Raw genomic sequence first — 19,912 nt, forward strand, 5'->3', positions numbered from 1 at the left:
AAATGCATTACTGCATTTCAGTCATGCTCAAAGTTCCATTTCAAGAAAATATAAACAAAAACCACAGAGAAGAAGAAAGATGCTTTTCTGTTTTTCCTCTTTTCTTTGTTTTTTCTCATAGCTCTGTCTTTTGCAACTAGAAGGCAACCATGCAACTGCTGGTTAGTCCCCAGCAGTCTACATAAATTATAACCAGTAAAACCTTACCCAATTCACAGAAAATTGTAGCACCTTGCATGAAAAAAGGCCATACATATAGCCGTAGGTCCACAAACAGCCAGGAACCTGCTACGTTAACATTAACACCCATGCTTTCCCAGGCAAGTGGACTGTTATGAACCAGGGTATCAAATCCTCCTCAATAATTTCTTCAGGCTTTTCAATTTCATGATCTGCCTACAGGTACAGTCCAAAATGTGAGATCAAGATACCTCACTTGGGTAACATCTCACAGCTCAGCTGTCACTCTCTGCACTTCAAGAAAAGGTGAAAGACATTCAGCTACACTGAAGATGATACAGACTGATGAAGAGATGGAAGGGAAGGAAACTTTCTGTTCCCTGTAGAGGAACCCTGAAGGTGTGGGCTTAATTAAATATAATATCTACATATGCAACAAACAGGACAGTGCCTCCTAATGCTTCTTGGGATCAGCAGAAAGCCAGACACCTAAACCTAGAGCAGGAATTCTGAATTCAAAGATGACTTCAGCCCTTTCACACAGCCCACACTTTAGATTTACCATGCTCCACCCTAAAAATGTGTAATAGATCCAGCAGAATTTGGAGGCAAAGCAGGAGAGACTGAGAGACAGGATAAGGAGGGAAGAGGAAAAAGTGTAAGGAAGAGTGAGAGATGAGCCTAGAGGTTATGAGGAGTATATAAAAAGGGCTGGGAATCAGTGGTCTGCTTTGGCCTCCTGCATAGCACATCCCAGGTTTTCCAAGCTGTCACCCACTGTGTGGAGCCCTGTTATTTATGTTTGGCTAAGACATATCTTTCTCCTGCTGTGCTATGCTAGAGCAGCTGCAATTTGCCTTTTCATAGCTTGTGGTAACTGAGAGCAGTGAAATGGATTTAGGAAGCGTGTGGACTGGATCTTCCATATCAGTGATTTCAAACTATTTGGTAAACACAGAAGTGACATCCAGTGATTTATGCCTGCTGGTAATAAAAAAAATTCTCTTCCGGTGAACCAGCATTTTGGTTAGATTACTTTCTATTGAAGGACATTTATGGATAGAATGAAATGATTATACACAGTGGTTTTACAGGGTATTGTTAATTTAAGAGGTAAAAATTCCCACAAAACTACACACCCATTGGGGGTTCTAGAATGGCAATGGTGACATCAGTGAATCAAAACAAATTCAGTGACTGCAATGAAAGTTGATGGTGGGACACAGTGACATCACCTTAGAGCAAAGAGCTGATGTATCACAGGAAAGCTCCTTTTTACAGCTGTCAAAAGCCAGAGAGTTGGTCGCATGACCCTCAGTAAAACAAGAAAATATGCTTGTGTTCAGATATTGAGTAGACTTTCAATTTGATTCAGCTGAGTTTACACAAATTGACCTGTGTTCTAACAGGGATTCTGTATTTTGATATAAAATACCACTTTGAACTGATGTATTTTTTGCCTCTGGAAAATGATAAATCCTCTTACACTGCACTTCAGAAAGAGTCAGTGCCTTGCTTCAGTATACAGTTTCTTTGATAGCCTACATCCTTGCTCACTATTTCTGGAAGAGCTGTAACTATTTTGCAAGTAAGACTGATTAATTTTGTAGTATAATTTGCAAGTGACATTTACAAGGGAATATTGTGTGGGGATATCTGGGAGGGATATTGTGTTCAGACTTTTCCTGCTTGCCTGCCTACCCTCCTGGAACAAACAACACTGCTTCATTTTTCTTCCGTATTTTACAAAGTTAAAGTAAACACTGTGATCACACTGTTTACTTTAATTTCCTGCAGTGTGCCAGCAAAGCAGCAAATTGGCAGTCAGCAATCAAGAAACAGCCAGTACTGAAACAGCAGAGCTGCTTAGGAAAGCATCAATAATGCCAAATAATTTTTCCCTCTGTTTTAAAAATAAAATATTGGCTTCTATGAAGTTTCACTTCCACCCCAATCTTCTCTAAAGGATTTGAATTTTTTTTTTGTTTCATTTCATTTTCTTTTGGAAGAAAGCTGGAATTATGAGCAACACCTAATTTATATGGCCAACTCTTTATATAAAGAGATGGATTTACAAAAGTGGTAAATGCATGCTATTTATCTGCACAAATTCCATGGCATTTTTGCACAAAAGAAAGTTAACTTGTCTATAAATCAGTCTTATCTGGATATTTTTTATTTTCATGCCGAAAGCTCTAGCTGTGCTACTTCAATTAGGTGTATGATAACATGAACCTAAAGCCCCATGCATTACATTCAGAACACACATCTGCCCAAGAATGGAATCCTAAGAGGCAAATAATTATATTTTCAGAGGTTGCTCTCTCTCATCTAATACTACCTAAGCAAGGAATATTAATACCAAAGAAGTAGTAAGAAGAATGGCGCAGTATTTTGTACTTCAGAGGTTTAAAGCTTGACAAAGTGACTCATTTATTGATTTCTGGAAGATATTGTACGGAAGGAATTTATTGCTACGTAAGTTATAACTCCAATATACAAAAGAGGCCAGATCCTACAATCAGTTATTCTCCTGACTATGTGCATTCCTGCACATACTCTTACTGAAGACAATGAGATTATGAAGAGGATTAGTTTATTGTTAGTCTGGCCAAAGTTTGCCTTTGGAAAGTCCAAAATATGACCTAATTTATGGTGGTTGAAATCTTGTGGGAAAGATTGTAAGAGGATAATTATTTTAAAAGCCATGACTTTGACACCAGGAAATTAAATTCATATCTATATGTCTTTATCTATACACAGCAAATCCAATAATCTTGAGCTCTCTACAGTCACTTAGCCAGCTGGCAAAGGGAGCAAAGTAAAAACTAACAAACCCGATTCCTAAGGTATGCTGACATCAGTGATTCATGATTCACCAATAATGGTGCTAGGAAATAAATGTAACAGGGCATTATTGCCTTTTGCAGCACAGTAAACTCAAGGGAAAATGTCTAAGTGCATCACATTGAAAAGACAGAGCTGGGAAAGAAATAACTTTTACAAGTATTTAAGAGGTGTTACAAGCAAGTGAAAGTAGAGAAAAAAACGTAAACCTTTTAAAAACATTGGGAGTACCTATAAATAAAAAGGGACAGTTTTCCAGCTACAGGCTTAAGTGGACTAACACAAGAACTAGAATTTTTTTGTTCTCCAACATTTTCACAAGGAGAAAGAATTTAAATTGCTTGTTCCAGAATAAACCCTCGAAACAACAGTTCTGCTTTAATGGTACACCAGGATAAGCACAATGAAGTTGGTTCTGTGCTATGCAAAATTACTAATGCTGTTGACAGTAATTATGACTCTCACAACTTATCTAAATCACTAAAAGGGCAAATATGTAAACACAAAGTATTATATATATTTGCTAGAAAATTACTGTATTAGCAACTAATTGATGATCTCCTTTGAAGGTAGCTTTATACTATTTATGATAGAGTTTGGCCTGTATTTCTAATCTTTTTTAGAACCTACCCAATTAAAATCCAGGTTTCTTGTTTATGCTATTAAAGAACGACTGCGCAATATTAACAATGCACCATGGAACATGCTGCTCCAGAGAAATGTTGCCTTTCTTTCAGGGGCAACAGCCACATAGTTCTGATACAAGCTTTGTTGTTTGGCTAGAGGGTAAGTGACTTTGGTGGGTTGTTGAAGTATTTTACCAAAGAAAACATTCTCCTGATGTAAGGCTTGCTTCAAACCATTGCTGCTCAACTGCAAAGCACCACTAATACATCTAGTAGCTGTTTTGCCTGGGCTGACATTGCAAATTTCATTTTAAAGATTGAGTCTCCAAACAGTATAATTCTTAATAAACAATTAATTGATTGACAAGATCTGCAAATGTATATTTCACTCTACTGAGTTTTCTTTACATGCTCTATAAAAGTTTTTATGAAGTTTGAATGTAGATTTCCCTAAAAACAATACAGGCAAAAGAGAATGTAAGAAAAATATACTATATGAGGAAAAAGAACATGGAAGGTAAGATAAATCTACCCTTACACAAATGGATTTAATAGCACTATACTAGGTACATATATAATGGATGGATTTAAGAACATCAGTGATGTCAGTGAAGAACAACAGGTATCTTACTGTAAATATAATTAATGATTCATAATCATAACTTTCTAGAAAAGTACACACAACATAGAGGATACTGCATCATGGCAGATAAATAAATCCTGGTTTGATCTGTTTCAGGGAGCATTGCTAAAAATTGACTTGTTTTAATTCTTTCTCTGCATTATTCACAAGCATAGGCCCCTGACTCTGCAAACATAATGTACATTTAGCTTTCAAATCAACCAGCTTACTCATGGTAGTAAAACTGAATTAGTGCAAATACAATACTAGTGTAGTGAAGGCCATTTCTTCTTATTTCTCTCTGACCAGCTCGATAGACAAATAATGATTGACCTATATTTAGGGCAAGGCCAGCATTAAATTTAAGAAATATGTTTAGTGAATACATGACAAGTGATGCAAAGAAGAGGCTCAGGCAACAGTGTTTTTTCAGGCTTAAGAAGACAAGGCAAGAGGGAAATTATTGTTTTCTACAGCCACCTAATGGGAGGCTATGGGGGTTTAGAGGGGACATGAAGCTAAACTATTGTTTGAAATGTACATAAGAGGCAAAAGTTACAAGCTACAATAAGAGAAACCACAACTAGATATTGAAAAAAGTTTTCAAAAATATAGTAGTCATCACACTTATTCTGCCTAGGCTACCTAGTCACGTGTCTACCATGCTAGATACTAGAATGGGGGCCCAGAGATGTATGTAGTTTTCATTCTTTATGATACTCAAATCTCACTGGACAGGTCCCTGAGTAACCTTCTCTAAGCTGGACCTGCTCTGAGTGGGAAGCTGAACCAGATGACCTCCAAAGGTCTCTTCCAAACAAAATTTTTCTTTTTTTCTTTTTTCTTTTTAATTCCTTACTCTTTATTATTTTAGCCACCTTTATTTCTCTCTAAACATTTCCAGCTTATAAAAGGGTAGGCAGCTTTCTTAGGGAAAATGTCTTTGCTTTCTAAATTTTCTTAAAACAAGCAAAATTCCAAGTACACCATAGCAAGTGAGCTATAAAAATCCAAACTAAACGTGGGCCACTTACCTATGCAAATACTTAACTGAAGTGCCTCTGTTACTGCTAAATTTCCCAAGATGCGTGAAACAAAAAACCTGATCAAAAGGATGCTTAATATTTATAACTATTTCTCAGGACACTTAAAATTTAGAAGATTCATACGAATTCAGCCTGCTTTCAGCTGGGCATAGCTATCTAATAGAAGAAATAGGTACTAGCGCTACTCATAGTGGAGGACAACTCAAAAATACAGGCAGGGATATCGTCCTTTTCTTCAGATGTAGTGGAAAAATTAACGTTTGCCTCATATGCAGGCATGTCTCTGTGGCACAAAAATGTTCACAGTCCTCTAGAGTGGCCCAGGAGCTGTGTTTTTGATCGTGATCAGCTGCTGGGAAGAGTGGTCTAGTGTTGTGTATGTGTGGATGAGATGAGAGGGCTGTAATGTGGCAGTCATGTCAACTCTATGCTTCAGAAATCCTGAGTCACAAGGGAAATTGCTGAAGCTGAATCAGAGAAAATACATGAGCATCTCCCATGGGAAAGAAAAGCTGGAAAACATATTATACTCAACTGAGATGCATCGTATGCTATATTAAAATATTAGACTGAGAGTAAGTTGTAGAATTTTTCAGAAACAAAGTTTTTGGCTTTGAGAACATGTTAGTGTAAGGTGTTGAGACATAAGATTTAATCTTTGAGCTAATGAGCTCTTGAGTAAGTTTTTCAAGCAAAAACATAACAAAGATGCATATAGGTAAAATCTGTTTACCGTAGCAGAATGTTATGCCATTTCCTGTATATCCCTGGGAGCAATAGCAACCTGTTGTCCCACCCTGAACTTCACACCTGGCATCTTTGTGGCATGTCATGTTGCAGCTTGCAGAAGTATAGCCATAGTCCAGCAGACTGGAAATCAGAACTGGAACAAAGGAAAATCAGAGTCATGACCACAAAATTGGTGTATTCCAGTAAACTTATCATCATGGACTCAGTATATCACAGGATGGGGCAAGGGCCACCAATTATAGGGACTTCTCTGGTAAAAATATCCAAGGGCTAGAAACAGCAGACACTGTAGATTAAGATACTGTGTATGTACTCAACCAGTATAAAATTGGTAAACAACATCGAAGTTATTCAGTGATTTGGGGAAAACATTTGAAAACCTTTCAATGCTCTCTTAGTACTCAGTAAAGCAGAGACATTTATTTGTACTCTGAATTACGTATTGAGTGTAATCCAAGCTGCCCTATACATATCAAGTAAAAATACCAGAGTTCTCCTAATGGGAATTTTTATTTTTATAAGCACTTCCATACCTGTGTAGCTAACACATATGCATGGTCTGAGACATTAAAATGACATGTCATACTATTTACAGCATTATGATATTAGGGTTTAAAAACTTATCCAGACTATTTAAAGCTAATCTCTTAACATACTGTTTCTATGTTATGACAGTTTTGTCTTCTTTTTTCCATACATAGGATGACTCCTAAAGGGTATATCTACTTTCCCACAGCATGAATACGTATGGTTTTCCACACAAAGAAAAAAGGAATCTCTCCCTTTAAGGAAACTATTATAATTATACACACCCTGTAACAGGTTAAAAATGAAGCAGCTAACTCAGAAGGGAAAGTAAGTTTTTTAATTTTTAATTCATAAATCGTTAGTAGAACACCATGGAAGTTGCAGAACACAAAGATCCTTTTGGATGCAGTCTTGTTTTTCCCTACCCAAATATCATTGTCGATAGCCTACTGTTACAACTACAGGTCTCCTTGCTTCAGGAAATCTCACTGAGGCACTGTTTTCTTGGACGAATTAAAATGTCTCAAAATATGCAAAAGACTAAAACTTACACACTTTTTTTTTTTTTTACAATTATATATAATCCATATTGATTTAGTTATCACCAAGTTTCATCTTTTCCCTCTATTTTTGAGAGAGGAAACCATTTTCCAGAGATTAAAACAAAAACCTGTGTGATTCTGTTGACATTTTACTGTTCATAACTTGTGAAATCTAAACCTCTCCCAAGCAGATGGAGAGGAGAAAAAAAAAATAATAAACACACCACAAGCCCACAGAACCCCACAATGTTTCTGTTTTTTACAGAACAAAACCCACAGTGAGATAAAGGCTGGTATTTGTGGGATTTGGGTTTGGAATGATCCTAACCATGTAATTACTGAATCTAGTAGCAGCCCTGATCAGAGCTAAAGGGAGTTTCAGTCCCATGTATCCAGCAGTTTTCCACCACCTCCAACACATCCTTTCTCCTTGCCAGACCCCACTCCCTTCCCACCTGCCACTCGCTCCCCAGGGAAGGAGATTTCACCTACCTAGGAATGGAAGCAGTTTCATTGGTGATGCTGTTTGCTGTGCAGTGCCTGGTGCAGAGCCCCTGTGTCACAGAAAAAATTCCCTTCCTTAAAATGTATGAACATGTGCAAAATATGTACACATGCCTATCAGGAAAGCGACGTGCTGTTGTGGGCTCAGCCCTGACACTGCCCTTTTTCCCAAGCTTCACGTTTCCAAAAGCTCCTGAGACTCACAGGCAGGACAGGAAGGGTCAGGAGGGGCTTAGGACTGAGTCTTCTGGCAAGTAGGGAATAAATTAAGGGAATAAATGAGAAAGTAAAAGAGAAGCAGAAGCCTGGGTCTTGAAAGGGATATCAGAGAAGATTCAGGGCTGAGTGGGCTAAAGGACCTTGTGCCTGGAGTAGTGCCTAGGACAGAGGGAGGATGAAGCTGGAAGGGGTGAGCTGAAGCCTGGTTGCAGAAGTAATAAAGGAGTAGCAGAAGAATGGTGGAGCAGATCAGGGAGAGTGAGGAAGAGGTGGAGGATATTAGTAACTACCTCAGGGTTTACGAGCTTGAAGTTAATGGTCTACAAGCTTCCTTCCACCTTTTCCTGGTGAGCTGAATATATGTGAGCCCCAAGACCTGTTTTTTTTTTCTGTTGTTTTCTTTTTGAGACAGTCTTGACCGACTGCAATTGTTCTTTCTACCGCTTTCTTCAGTTTTGAGATAGGTCCTTACTGCAGCCAAGCAATGCTGCCTTAAGGATAATGGTTGGTGAGGGAGGTACAGGAAATCCACTGAACTCTGCTTTGTGAGAAAAACAAAGACGTATAGGCAGGGAGGAAAGAGGCAGGAAGGAACTGTACGGCCAGGAATCTCAGGAGCTGATGAAGCCAAAGTTTCTAGAAGTTCGTAGGACTGAAACAGGGTGTTGTGTAATAGGACATATTCAATATAGGTTTAGCATGTTTCTGTGTTAAACGTGAGAGCAGTTCTGTCCTCATTATAGTACCCTAATTGATGAGACCTCAGCATGTACTTACATTATGCGTGGACATGGCATCATTTTCTCTAATCCTGTTATAGTTGATGTGGATACTGTCATTACCCAGCTTCCCAGAGATGATGACTTACATGCTGAAGCTCTGTAAAACTGGAGCATTGAGATATGCCTGTCTTTATAGATGGAAGCCAAGGGACATGCACAAAAAAGCATGCTGCTGGATGAGTGGAGGATCTCTCTAAACTAAATAAAATGTATGTGAGGCTATGGAAAGTCAGTGTGACAAAATATTTCATGTCTGACAAGAAAGTTCTGAGGTTGGAACTTTGGCAGGGAACTGACAAGAAAGCATCAGCTTGCTTTTAAGAATTACCTGTAGAAGTGGCAACATTTTTTCTAAAGTTCTTAGGAACTATTTGCTCACCATCACTTTCCAGCTTCCTGCTGGCTGGAGTTCAATGAGTTAAACTCTACTTGGGCCAGGGTGTTTCGAGGCATGTAGAAATAGCACGTAGGTGTCTGGCTGGCACAAAATACTTCTGTAGCACCTTGGCAAAGAGAGAGGAAACTCCAGTAACCGGATGTTAATTTTGTTGAACCACAGAATAATGAACAAAGGGTCCAGGTGTAGGAAGACTGTTCTCTTGTTTGATTTTTTTGAGGGGGTAGGACTTAAAGGGGAAGAGAGGAAGGGACTAGGAGTTAGATTGTTTTGTTAAGTTTTCCCGTAATCTGATGCACAGAGACTCAGAGGAACAGAAAATCAGATGGATTGAGTGGAGCTCTGATCTGAATGTCCTGTCCTTCATGCTGACACGTTAAACTGTAAGCTTTGCTTGTCTGTACTAACTTACAGATCCTGCTGCTAATTTCATCTAAGTAAGGGCTGGGTTTGGAAACCTATAATGCAGAAACTATATCTTATTGCCCTTTGTCTTTTTACTCCCCAAAATCAAGCTAAGATGTGTTTAACAATGAGTAAGTGAAGAGAGAGAGAAGTTACAAGCTAAAATTCAGGTCTTAAGAGCTTTAAATATATTTTCTAAAAGTCAGAGATATACATTTCTATTTCATTTAGACAACAGCTTCTTGCAAGGGCTGTTTGGATAGACTGGTTAGACAGCAATTTCATGAACCACAGTGATAGTAAATTTATAGTTAAAACTTTAATTCCTTTTCTGATTCAAGGGCTACAGAGAAGTTGTGGATGACTCAGAAAAAAGCCATAATCTCACTATAAGGAGACAAATGCCTCCTTTCCTTTCTGCTAGAAAAACACATGACAACTTGCTTTTTAGTAGTCAATGGTCCAAACTTATCAAGAGAAATATGCAAATCACATCAGAATAGTTTCCATCTGGAATAACATTGTTAAACTACTTACTCCACTCACAGGCATAGTGGACAACGTCAAAGGCAGTCCATAGGTCTAATTGGGAAATGGTTTACATTGTGAGGAGGGAGTGCATAAAGAAGAAAGATGTCAAAGAACAGAGCAAGGACAGAAGAAGGAAGGTTAGGTTAAGAGGAACTGGGTGATAAAAGGAGCTTCGATCAGATTTAGAAGGCAATAGGGAGACAGGGAAGAAGAGGGATTTAGGAATATCTTAATGAGATCTCAATACTGGGAGCAGTGGATTACTTTTGCATTAGACTACTTTAAAAACTGGCTAATGTGAGTGTCATTTAGAGGCTGAAGACAGCAAGGTCGTAGTAGGCATGGATGTGGAGAAGGATGGACTTGACAAATATTTTAGGGGGAGAATGAAGAAGAAAGGGGAGATTTCTGAGACATTTTAGAGATTAAACCAGGAGGATTTACTGATAATATCTATTGGCACACAGGTATAAAGAGTTAAACAAGTGGAGATGAGCAGATGAACACATAAGAAAGCAGACACTTTCAAATTTGTACTGTCAAAATTTTCAAAATACACTGAGAATAAAATATTGAGGTGTCACAAAACTGAAGGATGTCTGTCTTTACAGGCAGGGAGAAGGGACATGCACAAACATGCATATTCCTGGAAGACTGGAGAATAGTCTAAACTAAGTCAAATGGTGCAAGAATGTGGAATGTCAGTACTGCAGAATCCACCCCTGCTTGCCTCAAAATAAGCATTAAAAATAAATGGTTTATGGAAACACTCCAAAAGACAGCTTTTCCATTCTTAAATGTGGGAAGCAAAAGCCTCAATTCTATACTTAAATGTGTTGTTTGTTTTATAAATAGGCTCATTTATCTTTGCAAGACCGAGTTAAGAGGACATGAATATACACAGGCTAACATGCTTGACTTCAAACCACACATTTTTTGATTACCGATCACTGTGATTACAACATCTTATTGCACTGTGAGTGTAGAATTCTCAAGGTTGTTGGTTTTTTGTGCTTTTTTTTTTTTTTTTTTGGTGGTGAACTGATAGACATCAGCCTGTTCTCAGAAATTACCGGATATTTTCCAAGCTTTTATCATGAAGAAATGCATTTATTCACAGTGGCTTAAAGGTAATTGGGATCCTGATTGTGCAGACAATGCTGCAAAACTAACGCCCACAGCTGATGAGGGAAGAAAGTTAACATTTCCTAGAGCTCAGTCTCAGGTAGCTCTCAAAAGATAAATATAAAAAAACTGCTTTAATTCTGGAAACTGCCTATAGTACCAACAAAGGAAGTAAAACTGAACAGTGCTAGTATTAGGTGTGCTTCTTTTAAATTAACATAAACATGACCAACTCTATGAAAGACATTTATTCCTTTGGTGTGATCAAAATTGGACTGCTAGCTGGATATATGCCAAAGATTCTGTCTACATTTGTAGTTTTATATTACACCAGGGAAAAACAAGTGTGGTATGTAAGGATCTGTATTTCTTTCTCAAATTAGCAGGTAAGTATGCCAGTAGATACTTAAGAAGAGCCAAAGGATGTCATCTGATTGTCATCTTATAAATCTATCTGCCAGAGGTTGCAGACCCCACTTTCAGACCACTATGGATCATACTGAGAGGGGGTGGTAAGAGTGTGCATCAGACTGAGAGACCCTGAGTGCTCCTGTAGGGTTCATAGATCTTCAGTTTCCTTGTCACTGGGTACCACATATATTCAGCACCCTCAGACTCTGGTATCTAACCCATCAACATTGTGCTCAACATAATCCATTTTGTGCATGCAGAACAGCCGCATGCACATGCATACACTTAATTTATCTCTATCACATAAGCACATATATGTATCAGTTACTGAATTGGGCTTATATATATTTGATATGAATAATAATAAGATGATCATGACCTTCCCTTTCAGCCTTTGCTTTTTTTGATAAATGACTCTTCATTTGAACCACCAGCTTTGCTGCCAAAAGGAAAATGGGATATAAAACAGACTGAGGATGCACAAATGTCTTGGATAAAGCTTTTTCTCTGATGCTTTCTATTTTTTTTTAATATTAAATCCATTTATGGATTCCATACCAAATCCTATCACTTCAGGAATTTAGATGGTCTTTATACTACTTCAGAAATATTTCATTTATCCTAGTCACTAGAGCAATTACAGGGTTGTTTTTTTTCTAGTCAATAAAGTCTGGATGCAATTGAAAATGTACTTAAATGTCAGCTCAAAATAATGAATTTACATGGTTGGTTACAATTATTTTCAAATAAAAAAAATCCAGGGAAAACATTTTCTGAACACAGACTAGTCTACCATAGAGCAGCCTACCTCAGAGGACTCTAGCTCAAAAGTATTGTTAGCATCTGTTTTATAACTGCCTCACCTCACCTTCCTGTCTGAGTGCTTCATGAATGCTTATCATTTTATGTGCAAACATCATATTCCATCTGAACATACAGGGCTGAATATATCTCCTGGGATGATGTAACTCTAGGCAATTCTGAAGCAATAAACACACAATCACACGTAAACATATGCATGCACACATCCTACTAAATCTGCGTAGCTATGTCCATCTGAAAGAAATTGCACATTTCAGTGCTCAGAGCTAGTTTCTTTCTGCTCTTTGCTTTACCTTGGATGAAGTCATGAAATGAGGGAATTTAAAGTGAATGCAATGTTTCTGAAAGCCAGATTAGCTGCCCTGAAATTGCGCTCTGTTTCCACATCTGCTATAACACAGAAGAGATGTACAGGCTGAGTATAAAGGTCCTCACAGCTAAAAGGAATAAAGTAATTCCATTTCCAATTTTGTTTATGTTCTCCTGGGACTGCTCATGTTATGGTACTTGTAATGGTAGTCACATCTCTGCAGGATAGAGTGAACCTCATGAATAATTACACCAATGAAATGCCAGATTATCAGTTGTTTTAATCCACACTCATTTTATACTAGAGCATTAGAAGAGAAGGGCTCTTACATTGCAGTGCTAATATGCTAACTGTCAGATAACCAGACAAGCTCTTAGAAGACAAAAACTAACTCTGTTTAACTCACATGGGAGAGGAGTTCTGACACTCCTTGTTCATCTATCATATACTCTTTGCCTTGAAGTAGTGGCAAGTCACTGTCCTAACCTGTCTAGATTTTTACCCTCGCAACACTCCAGGCAATATTCCAGCAGGCCAGTATGCCACAAAACCATCCTAGATTTTACCTTGGGTAAGAGGCTGTAAAATGGTCAGATTATAAGGTTTGTGCCCTTATTGAATTAAGTTCCATGTCTGTTGAGGAATGATTAGATCCTAAGTGAGGATCTCAGGATTTGGTCATACACTTCCCAGGAAGCTCCAGCTGCTGTGGGTTTATATCTCGCAGAGAGGCAGGCCAAAAGGGAGTGGAAGAGGAGGTGTGACCATCTAAATGTGGCCACAGGGATGGAGAGCACTGGGGTCAGATGAGGTATGCAATGCTGTAATAGAAGATGCTCTTTTCCATACTCTTACTCCCTCACAGTTATGAACGTCCTGGTTAACAGCTCCTAAAAGCACCGCCCCTATGCTGCTTTTGTGCTTTGCCCCACTTCTCACTGTCTTGCCATATCCAGAGCCCTCTTAGCCCTTCGACCTCTTTCTTCCTCACCACTCCCCATTGCCTCCGCTGCATCCCTTCCTCTTTTCTTAAGGTGACACCTCAGGAATTTGTGAATTTCCTATCTGAGAACCCTTTCAGAAGGAAAAACGCTTGAGGACTGTGATGAGGGACAAAATAATACTCAGAAGAGGAAAATATTGGACAACCATTTAGGACTTAGAGTGGAAAGTTCATCCTATGAACTGCCAAGAGTGCTGTAAGTCAAAACAAAACACTGGCATTAAAAACAACTGTATCATCACTCTGTGATGCATGGGCATTTTTCCTTCCTCACTGCTGTTGGACAGTATGTCTATCCTAACCCAGAGAGGTCAGAGCTAATTCATACCCCATCAATATTTCTTCCAATGTTTATTATCTTGTACTTGTCTGCATTGAACTTCATCTGGTATCCTGTTATTCAGTCACTCTAGTTTTATTAACTCCTCCTGAAATTCCTTACTTTGCTCCATGTTTTATATTAACTTAAATAATTGTGTATTGTCAGCAAATTTCAGCACCTTGTTATTCATCCCATTTCCCATATCATTAAATATGAGTGGTGAGCAAATAGTAGAGGAAATTATTCATGAATATTCATTTGAAGTTAAAAGCAAATTCCATTTTGACAGCATTCGTGACTAGTCCTTGTTCACTTTCTGCAAACAATTGAGTACTAAAGATTTATTAGTGCAAATGCATCAAAAAAAAAATCCACATTTTATTCCTGTATACAAATAATTCCTTCAAACAAAATTTAAGCTGAATGTTTCTAGTCAAATCTCTAATTTCAGGTGTAGAGGGGATACCTCTAGAGAGGGGACTGAGTCCCAGAAGCTAAGAGTATATTTTGGAAGACGTCTCCCTTTCTCATGCATAGATTCTATAAAGACAAGTAGAGAGAACTGCATTTTTGACACATCCCATTCTCCATCTGTATCAGCACCCATCCAATGCCAAGCAAAGACTTGCAGTCCTGACCAGCCCTCCATTGCCATCTGCACTGGCTCCTGACCAATCCCATACTTCCAACTGTTTTGGCTTGTGGATTGGCTGTTGCATGTATCCTGGCATTCTGGTTCAGTCCCATCTGGCAGGGGATTATGGACTCCCAACAGGTTTAGTTGTACAGGTGTTACCTGGTGTTGGTCAATTGAGCCATTTGCAACTCCTGCTAAGAGGCTGCCAGCCACAACATCCCTGCTCTCCTCTGCAGCTACATACCCAGATGAAGCCCCAGGAAGGTAAGTGAACTTTGCAGGGCCCTGCTGACCTTAGCCGTTTCAAGAAGAGTCTCCTTCACCCATACAGCAGAGATTGCACTGGTTACATGAGGCACAGCTTCTTTTTAAACATTACCTTGTGTGTTTCTAAAACAACATCATGAGATATGTCATAAATCAAGATCATAAAAGGATGAGGTATTTTATAATAGCGGTTAAGAAGCCATCCAGTCTGTTACCACTTCTGTTACACATTGCACAGCAGCGCTAACCTAGATCAAGGTTATCTCTGAGATCCAAAAAGATTCTAGGAAGAGAAAACAGAGAAGCAAAGCCTGTGAATGAGGCAGGGAATTTGCAATACTGTGACACAATGCATGAGAAGCTTTGCACAAGCAGAGAGTAAATTGATCTGACTTCTGTATGCTAAGAAGATGTAGAATGGAGGTGTCTGTTGAGGAGCTTAATTTGATTGCTTCCATCTTTTATTCATTATTATTTTTAAGTAGAATTGATACTATGTTAAGTGAGCATATAAGGACAAGAGCTTCTTTGGCTGCCTCAGTAAATTCACATCTACACTCCACATTAAGTTCCAGATGAACACAATCTCAAAGTTCTCACACACACACTCACAGGAACATTGGCCTTTTGGTGATTAGCCTAAATTGTTTTAAGGTCTGTTCTGCACATTATAATGATGAAACCAGAATGGAATATAGTCTGCAATGCTCAAAAAGGAGCAAGAAATACGTATTTGCCTCAGTCATATGTAGTTAAGTGTTTGAACACCTAGGTATTGCAGGCACTTCCCAAGTAAATTCCTGCTAGCAAGCTAAAATTAGTGGAAATCTTGCTTATGCATGGCTGTAGGACTTGTTCTTTAAAGGAACTGAAACACAAAGAGTTTATTCATGTACTGCTTCAACTGGTACACTAAAGTCTTCACTTACTAATTCAGATGTTTTCAGATTAACTTTTTAAAATATTTTTAAAATAACTGGTGCTATATGTATGTGGCATAGTGAGTGTTGATTATATCATATGATATAGCTCTTTTTCATAAGGCTGCAAGAAAGGAGACGTGCAGATATTCATATGCAACTTCCTTCACAGAAATGCCTGTATTTAAAGTGAAAGGAAATTAAAATGAGATTCCATTGTTCAGATGAGAAAGTGCAAAGGTTCATGACTAAGTAATGTAATTCTGATTTTGACCTTTAGACAAAGCTTCTAAGAGCTTTCCAATAATGACATCATATTTACTTGATGCTATGCCTTAGATCGCATTGTTTTAATTGCTTAAAGGATAAAACAACTATAGATTTATAGTATATGGATGATATAGTATATATCTTATAATCCTAGCACAAATCACTGTTGCTTTAATTCAAATGATGGTATGTCAGACTCCAGCTCACAAATCCCTTCCCTACAGCCTTACAGCCATGATCCTAGAAACATCTGGGCACACAAATGGATGTATGTGAGAAGTTCCACACTTTTCCAGCGAGTTTCAGGGAACTGCAGGGATGTGGAAGATGCACATGTACGTTTCCTATTCCATCTTTCACACTGTTTGGCAATCTCCATTCTTTAAAATTCTCCCCTAGGTATCTCAAATTATCTTTTATTTCAGTATTTTCAAAGCCTCCCTATCAAGAAGAGAGTTTCCTTGGAGATTTTGAGAAGATTTTGAGCTCACTGGAGTCAGAGGAACTGTGCTGCTTTATTCAGGCTGAGGATCTAGTTTGATAGTCTCATCTTTGTGAATACAGAACAGAATGAATTTATTCAAACTTATGAAAGCCACATGAATAACTTTGCTTGAACAATTCTGTTGTATCCCCTCTGCATTTAAAGTGTAATTTACCAGACTGAAATTAATTTTTCTTCCCTGATTATGTTTTCTACAGACACTGGAAAAGGTTGATGAGTACAATATAGTTTAAATTATGTGCCTTGTTTATGCTTTTTTCTTTATAGTCCATTACTGTAGAATTTGAGTGGAACCATATGATTATAGTCTTGGGTTGTCATGCAAATGGACTCATTTTGTTCCATTTCCCATTCTCCTTACCGTCCTTGTCAATGCGATGGATAAATCTTGTTCTGTGTTCTGTTCTTCATAGACTTGCAAGGCTGTCATCAGAGTGGATTAATCTTCTGCCTGTGTTATCACAAAATTCTCTGTCCTAACAATGACTTATCGCTGAATTTAAAGCCTGATATACTTCATACTCAATCTGTAGACTTAGTCTTGCAACAAAAATTGTAATGAGAGCTAAAAATGGTACAGAACTAATCCATTCTTATCACAGCTTTTGAATTGTAATTTCATGGATTTCCTTGAATACAGCATTTTACTGAACAATACCGAGAGAGAACATGATAGAATAAAGTACTTGAAACTTCAATTTTAAATGTCATCTAAAGTAAACTTCCAAATTGTTTAATTAAGTGACCATAACTGTATTAGACATTATTGCCAGCACAAGTGCTGCACAAGCAGTTCTTTTGATAAAAGCCAGGATGTGGACAAACTATTATTCAACAGTATATAAAAACACCATTAAAAATAATGATAATGGTGGGACTTAAACCTAGAATAATACAAATTTGAGAGTTACTGCTTCCACATATAATCCCTTAACTCTTCCCTTCATGCCGAGCTATTGCATGGTTTTTAAACTGACACGTGGTTGTTATGCAAGTTTGTAATTTATTCTTTCCTCAGGGTTCTCACACTGGTCTACATCATAAGAAAGAGATGTTTTAAGCATGTCTTAAAAATATATATTTATGTGTGCTCAAGATGCTGCATGAAATAAGAAATGTTTAATATTTCTTGCTCTCTGATGTAAGGTATGAAAGGCCAAAGAAGCTGATTTAAGCTATTCTGGATAAAAATCAAGTCTTCTAAACTTCAAGGTATCTTGATATTTTATTAGCATATTAGGCTTGTCTACATGGGATTTTAAAATGAGGAAAAGAGGTCAGTTCTAGGAAGCAAGGGCTTCCACGCCACTTCCTAAAGCCGATTTACAGAAATTCCCATGTTAACCATTTCATTTACAGATTCTGTTTGTTTGACTTCATAGTTGGCAATTTTGGCAAGGAACCCAGTGCAAACTTTTGCATGTCAGCTCTGTGATTTTTCTAACTGTGCTTTATGAGATGCCTCCTAGAATTGGAAGGAGGCCTGAGACTCGCTGTTAAACTGCCATGATGCTTCTCCCATAACTCAGCTGTGTTTTGCCAGCTCCATTTCTAAACTGCCGTGAGAGCAGCCTGGAAGACACATTGCTCACTTACAGCAGTCTTCAGTATAAAAAGGATAATATCTTGTATTGGCGTTCATACAGTCAGATGAATTTGGCTTTGTAGCTTGGAGGAGTAGCATTTGGGTTTCAGGAGAAGGAAATCTGGAGGATGAAGTAAAAAGCAGTGTGTGGTTTGGGTTTGTTTGTTTTGTGTTTTTTTTCCCCTTGGAGGCATTTCTCTGCTTTCAAAAAGTGCAACATTGCTGTTTTACTTGGCGAGCTGTGAATGCCTGCTAGGATACAATCTTGGGAGGAAAGGCAGCACTGAAGAATTTTATGCTGGAGAAGGTGATAGTCCTACTAAGCTGATTAGTGTTCATTTGAAGGGACAGAATATCCATGGGAAACCCTTTTTCTCCCCAGAATTTAAGCAGTGGGATATGCTTGTTGCCTACAATACCAAAGAAGGAAAAGCTTGAAAAGCAGCAGCAACAAGCAAGGAATGTACCGGGTGGTTTGGATGTTCCCTACAGGTATTATGCAAATCTACTGCTTTCACTGGGTGAGAAATAAGAAGAAATAGAATAAACAGAAGAACGTCTCAGAAATAGAAGACGACATGGTTAGAAGGACAATTCTACAGATAGAACCTGTCTTGAAATAAACATGCTAAACCAAGCTTCTTCTTTATGACTACCACTCATCTCACGTTGCACCCACAGTACACAGACTGTTCTAAAAGTGATTAACATTTCTTAAGAAGCATTCCTAGTTCAAACAGTAGCCTACCAATGCTGATAGCTATACATTCTGATTTGTGGATACTACACAGCTTTTCAGTTCCGATACTCGCTCTGCACTACAGCAGTGACACACAGGTCAGTCTTGGGAACCAGCTTCCATCCCTGGCTTTTACAAGCTCCACAGAACAAACTCAGAAATTACATTTTTTTTTTCCCCTTTATGGTAACTGTCTTCAGTCACTATCACAGAATATTTTTCCTTTGACTTGGCATGGGGTGTAGGAGCAGGAATTACCATTATTTACTGCAACAGCATCTTGTAGATGTCTGCCTTTGTGAGACTTCTCCAGATGGGATTGAGAATGCAGCTCTTTAAGTCCCAGAGCTCTACAGATGTCCAGATGGAAGACTAGGGAGTGCAGCAATCAGTGTGTAACTGGGTAAGTGATAGACCTGCTGCAAAGCAGCATTACCTCAGCCTTAAGGAGGATTAATTACAAAAGACCTATGATGCCAATTAATTCTCTTTTAAAAGTTGCATGCGGATTCAAGGCACTTTAAGCCAAAGAAGCTGTACTTAATTCAACATAATGCTCCTACATAAATAAGTGTTGCAAGGTATTAAGCACTTGATATATCACACAAATGGAAGTATCATCTGAGTTGTTTTTTTTTTAAAGTATCATCTGCAAACAGTAATAAACTGACGCCCCCTGCCACCAGAGGTGTTCTGTCTAAAGCAGACGGTAACCTCTAGTTTTGTCTCACATACAGCACCCAGTGCTGAATACTGAATGTGAAGTTTGATCCCAAAGTGCTGATAAAATACAGCTGATTTCTCACTTTGGCTGACAAGATTTGTTCATGCTTAAAAAAATAACACCTCAAGTGACAAGCCCTCAAGATTTCAAAGGAAGCCTAAGAGAATTTTGTTCAATCAGAAGGTAACAGAGATGCTCTTCCTGACACATCGCTGCAGTCTCAATGGGATAAGATAGACGCTGAGGAGGGGGAAATATTACTGATCAGGTTAACACAAAAACTTTCTTTGCAG

At 38.3% G+C, this 19,912-nt stretch overlaps 1 protein-coding gene across 2 annotated transcripts in view; it reads right to left on the minus strand.

The window, feature by feature from the left end:
* Positions 1–8,344, minus strand: part of ADGRL4 (adhesion G protein-coupled receptor L4) — an 81,840-nt gene extending 73,496 nt beyond the window's left edge. The window contains exons 1-3 of one of the 2 annotated variants that reach the window (XM_061451592.1): positions 8,203–8,344; positions 7,634–7,695; positions 6,055–6,204 (exon numbers count right to left, since the gene is read on the minus strand). In XM_061451592.1, the coding sequence (XP_061307576.1) occupies positions 6,055–6,204; positions 7,634–7,655 (172 nt within the window). In that variant the 5' untranslated portion in view covers positions 7,656–7,695; positions 8,203–8,344. The other variant, XM_061451593.1, reaches the window with a different exon arrangement.
* Positions 8,345–19,912: the final 11,568 nt, after the last annotated feature.

The sequence above is a fragment of the Pezoporus flaviventris genome, unplaced genomic scaffold (assembly GCF_033815535.1).
Source record: "Pezoporus flaviventris isolate CSIRO_AGI_PZ_B2104156 unplaced genomic scaffold, CSIRO_AGI_Pfla_v1 ptg000013l, whole genome shotgun sequence".
In the NCBI taxonomy this organism is placed as follows: Eukaryota; Metazoa; Chordata; class Aves; order Psittaciformes; family Psittacidae; genus Pezoporus; species Pezoporus flaviventris.